This window comes from Helianthus annuus, chromosome 9, assembly GCF_002127325.2.
Source record: "Helianthus annuus cultivar XRQ/B chromosome 9, HanXRQr2.0-SUNRISE, whole genome shotgun sequence".
Taxonomy (NCBI): domain Eukaryota; kingdom Viridiplantae; phylum Streptophyta; class Magnoliopsida; order Asterales; family Asteraceae; genus Helianthus; species Helianthus annuus.
The window spans coordinates 31,084,256-31,092,871 of NC_035441.2; the positions used below are offsets into that span (position 1 = coordinate 31,084,256).

At 35.9% G+C, this 8,616-nt stretch overlaps 1 protein-coding gene across 1 annotated transcript; it reads right to left on the minus strand.

Moving 5' to 3' along the window:
* Nucleotides 1-3,383: 3,383 nt before the first annotated feature.
* On the minus strand, nt 3,384-4,638 carry LOC110875477. The gene is made up of 4 exons (XM_022123675.1): nt 4,340-4,638; nt 4,014-4,288; nt 3,713-3,790; nt 3,384-3,418 (listed from the first exon to the last, which is right to left on the minus strand). The coding sequence occupies exons 1-4, from the start codon at nt 4,636-4,638 to the stop codon at nt 3,384-3,386; spliced, it is 687 nt and encodes a 228-aa protein (XP_021979367.1).
* Nucleotides 4,639-8,616: the final 3,978 nt, after the last annotated feature.

The following is an 8,616-nucleotide window of genomic DNA, read 5'->3' on the forward strand; positions in this document are numbered from 1 at the left end:
TCTCCTGGACAATCTGTTTCGCTCAGTGCCGCGCCCGATGTTTCCGTCATCGGTTGGGGTGTGACACGAATTTCCTGAATTCATCCAGAATTTTAGATGGAAATTTTCTATGAAATTTACATACCTTATGATCCCTTCACTGAGGAGATCACTAATCTATGCTCTGATTTCGTTTTGGAACTATTTTGATCCTTCAATTTGGCAAATTTTGCAAGAACTAGGGTTGGAGGTGAGCTCTTGGTCGCCCCCTGTGTTTGATCGACCAGACACACACACTAGTGTGTGTTTGGTGTTTAAAATTTGGTTTTTAATATAATTAGTTTTAGTTTTAACACCTTTGGTCCCTCAACTATCATCAGGTTTTTATTTTAAGTTTTTTAACCCACTCACATGTCATTACAAGACTTCTATCTAACTAGGTTATTTTTATTCCTAGTTAGTTCATTTTGTTTATTTACCGACATCGTATATATATATATATATATATATATATATATATATATACACACACACAATAAAGGATTTATATTTTCGGGGTGTTACAAAGTTAGGGATAGTATGTGCTTCCTTGGAATAATAAGGAAGGTGTGTCCCCACTTATATACCATCTAAAGTTTTGTCTTCCCTCATATGTGGCGATGTAAATTTTGTTTACACCTGATGTAAATTTTATTTACGGCGATGTAATTTTTTTTTACATCCGATGTATCCTATGTGGCGATGTAAATTTTTTTTTTTACATCCGATGTATATTATGTATGCAATGTGGTTCTCATTTTACTCTTTCCCTATATATATGTAAAACCGTTAACAATAATATCTTTGAAACCTTTAAAACAAAAACATATTTAAGCTAATTTAAAAAACGTCATTCCAAAACTCAAATTTGGCCTCACCCAAAACACCCCACCCTGCCTTTCCCTAAGGGCCTCTCCCTCACACAGAACTGGCTCCAAACCATGCCTTTTCTCCTCCATGTTGTTTGTGGAAGTCCTTGGGCTGATATTGGTTTTAGTTCTTAGTGTTTAAGATGCTTTGTTCATAGAGTGAATTTGTTTAGACGCGTGAAAAGTTTCATAATAACTCCATAAATGACATATTTTGATACAAAATAATTAAAAACTACCAAGAAGATATTTCTATGTATCATGTTTACCAACAAAGTTACTAGCCACTAAATCTATTCAAACTCACAAACTCGATATTGAGCCATACCAATATAACTAAACGTGTTTAGGGACCTATCAAATCTTATCCCAAACATTTATATACTAAACTTGAAGTCGTGATTTCTTATGTTCATATCGTGTCATATATTCTACTTCTAAGTAAGAGGTATTTTGCTTTGATGAAAATTGATCATGAGTGAATGGAATTAAACTAGTAACACAACCGCACATTGTGATGAGAGCTTTGGTACACTAAACACACATGTTGCATGGGTCAAATACCATTTACATATATGTTGGTCTTCTTCGTCTATGTAAGAGATGTTTAATTTGAAAAAAAAGAAGAAAATAAATTGATAAGTATTAATGTAGTATTCCAATTATAATACATAACATTTTGTTACATTAATACATGGGTGTATTTTGAATTTTCTCAATACAAACAACACATTTGGTTGCAATAAATATGAATCCATTTAATGTTATGTGTTGTGGGCATGGAAGTCCTACCCTATCGAGGGCGCGGAGCGGGGACTCGAGTGGAGTTGCGGGTGGTGGTCAAGGGGAACGAAGGTTGTTCTGTAAGGGGGATAAGGGTAGGAGTGCTAGGGACGTTGTGCCACCGCAAGGGTTTGGAGATGTAAATGTGAAAGTTATTATATCTTTTTTCTATTGCTCGTTTTCCCTTGGGAAGCTCTTCAAGAGTCCACGACACATTTTGTTCATGGGCCCGAATTTCATTTTTCAACGCCTGTCTCCATTTCTCATCTCTAATATCCTGGGAAAAATATTTTGGCTCATCATTTAAGTTAATGAAACTAAAATAATCTTTATGCTAGTTAGATAAATTTTCATAAGAAATGAAATTAGCTAAGGGATGTACCATTGAGGACTCATTGTTAGTGGCGTGTTGTGCATGGTCTTCTGATGGGGGAAGATTAACATTAAAGTTAGCAAGGCGCTACAGTTTTGTTTTGTTTCTTTTTTTCCTGATCGGATCGAGTGGTTCAGCAGCAATTTAATCGTGGCCCATTTCATTTCCGATGTCTATGTTGGTGTCATTTTATTCGACTTGTTGGTCTTGTTCTAGGCCGCTACCTTCGGCTTGGGCCAAAGGTGTGTTGGGAATTTCTTCTTGTGCCGCTGATGGGCTTTCTGAAAATGGGTCGCCATCATAATTTGATAGGGGGTTTTGCCCATCCTCATTTTCGATTGAATTATTGTTTCTTTTGTTTGGCTCATCAAAAAATTCCAACCTGTTGGAAAACTAAATATTTCTTCTTCTTTACTTTCCTTGTTATGAGTAGAATATGGAAATGTTGCCACCATGAATTTTAAATCTCTTGATACAACAATTAACCCATTTTTAGCATCATAAATTTAGTATCCCTTTGTTCCACGTGGGTACTCGACAATAATACCCGGTCTCCCCCTCACCTCAAACTTGTCCCCTTTCATTTTGACATTTCTATAATAAGCTAAAATCATAGTCGGTTTTTTTTTATATCAAATCTCGAAAAGGGGTTTGTTTTCTATACTTCCTATGACAACCGATTAATTAAGCAAGTTGCGGTTATTATGCACTCCCCCCAAAACCTAGTTAGTAATTTTGCTTCAAACCTTAATGCACATGTTGTTTCAAGGAGGTTTCGATGCTTGTGCTCTACCACTCCATTTTGTTGAGGTGTGTGTGAGCAAGTGGTTTCAAGAACAATACCTTGATCGACATGTAACTTAAGCATACGACTTGATGTGAATTCCCCTTGTTGTCATATCTAAGCCTCTTAATGTTCCTTTCAAATCATTTTTTCACAAATTTATAAAAACTTATTAAACACCAACTTGCATCACCTTTATTTTTACAAGAAAAACCCAAACCTCCCTACTATATTCATCCACTATGGTAAGGAAATATCTAGCACATGAAAGTGAGGGAGTATGATAAGGGCCCCAAATGTCGCAATGCAATAATTCAAAACAAGCATGAGTTTTAATAAAAAAACCAATGGGAAAAGGTGGTCTCGTGTGCTTAGCTTTAGCACTAGAGTCATAAAACCAATCCTAGTTCTTAACTAAATCGTTCATAAGGAAATCAATATGCGAAAGTTTTGTACCTGAAGCAGTCCCAAATGGTTATGCCAAATGTCGATACTTTGCATCATATCCTGTCTTCTGTTTTTAGTTATCCCCATTTGGTAGAGACCATCCATGCATCTACCCACTCCAATCAATGTCCTTGAGTTCAAGCCCTGCATAACAAAGAAATCCAGAAAGAATGTTACAACGTAGTTAAGATCTTTCAATTTTTGCTAGCGGACAACAAATTGCAATTAAACTTTGGAATGTGTAAAACCCCTTTTATTTTTGTTCAATTCTCCAAAGTGTACTCTCCTCTTCCTTCCACGACTATCTTTTTACCATTTAGTATGATAATCGGGAGCACGTGAGCACTTTTAGTTTGCTTTTAAGGATGGAACTCATGTTTGTTATATGGTGTGTGGCTCCCGAGTTTAGGATCCAATTTTTCTTTTTATCAAGATTACCTGTCATGTTTGTCGTGGGGGTACCTAATGCCACATTGGCTACGGGTGAGGCATCGACTTTTGCTCCTTTGTCGTCTCCTGTAAAAATATTAAGATTCCGTTGGTACTGTTTACCGGTTTAACCTGGTATAGGGTTGGTTTGATCTCAACGCATGTAGTCCTAGGCCTTGTCTTTTTGTGCTTTGTTCCCTTTCCAGGCCACCATTCCAGATATCTAATGCCCTTAAAAATCCATCTCGGTTATGACCGTCCTTGCCACAGGTTGTGTAGTGCTCGGTTTAATCTCTAGAGTTTCGTATGCCTTCCCTTTGGTTGTTCTTATTGGTCTGTTGGTTGCAGTCAAGGTTTGAGGGAACAAAGGCTTGAAAGGCAGCAAGATCAACACCTGTTCGTTTCCCTATTGTCAGATTTCTTTTTTGTTCATCTTCCGACACAAGGTGATAAGCCAATCCAAGAGTCGACATGGGGTTCATGGCCATAATTTGAGTTCTTATGGTCGAGTAATCACCATCCAACCCGAGCAGAAACTCGTATAGTTTCTTTTTTTCCTTTAAATCAATCAGCTTCTTTCCGATCCTACAAGAACAGCCATTACACGAACATTTGAGGTTGGGCAAAACGCACTACAATTCATCCCATAAAACACGAAGCTTCATGTAATATGTTAACACTAATGTTTCGTCTTGTCGTGTGGTTGTAAGGGTTTGCTTGAGCTCGTACCCCCTAGGGGCACTTCGTTTCCCGAATCTTTCTTTCAGGTCATTCCAAGTTACTTCCGCCATGCTAGCATACTTAACATTGTTTCGTATATCCTTCTCCATGGTTGTGTTTAGCCAACCTTTGATCATCGCATCACATCTCATCCACCCTATGTATATCGCAGCGGTCTGGTCCGGTTTCTTAATGGTCCAATCAATGAAACCCATCTTGTTCTTGGCAAAGAGAAAAATGATCATGTAACGCCCTGCTTTTTCAGACTTTCCATAATTAGAAAGCTCGCCTTGTAATGCTATTTTTGGAAATCTTGTATTATTGTAGTCGTCTTTTCGTTGTAAAATCCGAGACTTGGATCATAAATAAAATTCGTATTTCTTTAAATTCACCATCTACATATTCATACATGTTCATACGTTCGAATTCATTGTACATCGAATCCTTATTTGTAATTCATACTTATACGATACTTATTCACGATGCATGTCCATGCTTATCCTTAAATTGTTGATACCTAGAAACCCCTAATAATATGCTTATTTATACAACGGTTAATCATCTAATATGTGACATATACTTGTCACTTACATACATGTTACATACTTGTACATTACACTTTTTACCTAGTTAAATCATGTTTTATTTCATATTTTACCTTGTTACAAGTTAGGGGAAACATTGTTGCATATTATTACACAACTTCATTAACAAAATTACTCGTTATAATGTTTTAAAAATAAAAAAAAATAAAGAAATATGGCAGCCCCAATTCAGCAAAATTCAGCCCCATATAGTTGGGTTTTGTGGGCTAGTTTCAAGGTGTAACCCCTTCTAAACACTTCCAAAGCCCAACCCATTGAAACCCTAATCCTTCCCCCTATAAATACCACTTATAACCAGCCTCCCTACCACTTTTGCAACACTAAAAACTCTCAAAACACCCTCCAAACCGTAGCTGAAAGCAAGGGTTCGAGCAGATTGACACCCCTTCACGAAAATGAGCATAACTCACTCAATTTTTATCCGATTCACTCGATTCTTTTTCCTACTACTTTGTATTGACTTTATCTACGTTTCCATGGGTTTTTCACAGTAAATAAGTCCCTGGAACTCCGGCAAAAAGGCTCCAAAGTCCACTGATTGTTTTTGTTTTCATGAAATCCTTGTTATTTCTTACCAAACTTGAGTCTATCTCATCTCAAACCTATGTCCTAATGCTTACAACCTCACTTATGGTTGGTTAAGCTTAAAAACAAGGTTGAGACACTATAAATCAGAGGTTAAAACCTCAAATACTTTCTGTTTTGTTAGGGTATTTAACCCACAAATCATGTCAAGCTTAGATCTTGATGAATGAGTGATTATGGAACAACTTGGGTTGTCCTACATACAATCCTCACATGATTTGATGATTTCTCTATAGTTAGGTTGTTTATGTTATTGTGCTAATCCTAGTTCATGACCCTCCTTGGTTGTTTTTACATCAAGTGAAGTGGTGAACATTCAACGGGTTCCTAAATGGAAGCATGTTCTTCCTACCCCATACATGACATCTATGATAACACGAAGTGCCTAAATGAAGATCCTAATCTTCTACCTCCTACTTGAATTATTGGACTAAATAATATGTAGTACTTAACCTAGATATATATATACGCTCATTCGAACCTTTGATGTTGAACTTGTGTTTATATGTTAAAGTAGTAGAACATCATCTAAGACCTAAACCTTGTTATGATTCTTATGAGTGTTCAACTCATGAAAACATTATTATAATCCTTGTGGTTACCAAGTGTCATACAAGTGTTATGTGTTGAAGATGATTATTTTCACATGTTATTCTCATATGTTATTTTCATATTGTTTTATTCCGAGTCTCGACTCTAAACATACTTGAACTTTAACCCTTACACATTTAACCTTCTAACCTCATCAACTTCGTCACGTTGGATAATCGGAAGAAATTGCAATAATGTGAGTATACTCGCAACCCCCTTTTTATGTTTACCACTTTTTGGGGTGTAACATGTTTTACTATTAAACTACACTTAAACTTATTCTTTATGCAATGCACAAAACAATCCTTATACATGAATACTATGTTATGATACTTGATGCTTACGTGGACCATACTTATGTGATATGTTTTAGTCATTAGCTCTCACGAGCCTCCCTTCGACATGTATAGCGCTATAGGAGTAACGCACCGCCCCCCTTAAACTTGGGTCATGTTGAATTAATTAAACTTTCTTGCGTAAACAGAGGTTGGCTAGAAATATTGCATGCCACGATAGGTTGATCTCGTATAAACTAAGTTGCCATGTGGATTCGTTTTAAACTTTTATACTTATACTTATACTTATGCTTAAACTTGTATACTCACCTTTGCTTTTGCATTGAACTTTATTTTAAACATGTTACAGGTTGAGGATGATGATGCTATGAAATGAAGTAGCGTTGATACCTAGATACACATATAGACGTTTAGGTTTAATCGTTGTATCAATTTTGATTATGTTGTATTGTAATTCCTTTGAACTTGACGTTATTTGATTTCTTTGTAATGTTGACAAATGAATTATGAAATGAAATCGGTTTATTAAATATTGTCACAAATAGCGTTATGATGTCTCTAGCAATCTTCACACTTCGTCTCATCCCGATGTTTCCGCCATTGGTTGGGGTGTGACAGATTGGTATCAGAGCCATAACTATAGGGAATTAGGAAAACTAGGAATGCTTTTACCTAGTCTATAGTTTTAGAGCTTTATTTTTACGTTTTGCTCAAAACTACTTGCATGCCACTTTAATTACTTCTTATTTATCATCTTTTTTATCTTTTAAACATATATGTCACTTATGTGTTGATACTTGATATGTCATTCTTATGTGTTAATACTTGTTTCATTATGTGTTAATGTTTGCTTTAATATTCCATTCTATATGTGCTATTTTTGACATGTTTATACTCGTTTGTCTAATCTTTAATATACTCTTTCCCTCATGCATTTTACTCTACTATTCTAAATCCGTAAACACTCGAGACGAATTCACCAAAATAGGCGTGAAACCCACAATTTGGTGAACGACTCTCAATCTACATATTCTTTTTTACACGAGATATCGCCATTAAGCTAGGAGTGAAATCCACATCTTAATGGTAAAACTCAAATTTCAAATTCTAGTGGACCCTCGTCAACATGTCGAAATTAAATTTTGACCCGACGAGTACCAACCACACTTAGGATACGAAATCGTCAAGTTAGGGGTGAAACCCGCACCTTGTCGACTAGTTCCACTCCTTGGTATTTTTTTTATAAATCTCGCCAAGTCTCGAAATTTCGATTGATTTGGGACATGTAGTAACCGGAAGGGTAAATACCGTTAACCGACTTGTCGGCGAGAGTATTTTACCTATTAGGCCAAAGCATGCTCCTCAAATTCAAAAGACTTTTCGACCACTTTGGTTAGTCAAAGTTCCGTTTTGGAACCATCCAAATTTTGATCAACATGTGTTCCTAATATTTATTTTATACGATGCAATCTTTCAAACTCGAGTATACTTTCGATATTCTCTTTTCATGCACACAACATATTGAACCTTTTTCCATACATTTATATATATGCATGATTTCATATAATCTAAATTCATATTCCTTGTAACGACGAGTGGAGACATATCATTAACATTGGAGTGATTTCCTTACCTTGACGATTAACTCCACTCCCCTTTTCTTAAAAACGACCTCACCAACGAGTTAGGGGTGATTCCCTTACCTAGGTGATCGTTACCAAAACGTCTCTTCAAAATACCTTATGATGCAAACTCGATCATATTTTATACCCAAATTGTTTATCATTATTCAAAATACCCACTCATACCGATTTCAAAATGCATTGTTTTATCAAACGTACTTCTTATTCTACAATCTATTTTCACTCAACTCATATATGCGAGATTCATAATCATGTCTTAAAACGTTTTATTGCTCGAACTTCAAAACCTTACGAAATGCTACCTATCAATTTAATCGGCTCAATGAAACTCTTGCCCATGAACTTCATATTCGACTTAATCACTAAAACATGCTCACCTTCTACTTTTAATCAAAATCCAACCAACCTTTCTCAAATACTTATAAGATCATATAGAAGTTATATGATTGTTTTACCAAATACCCTTTTCAACA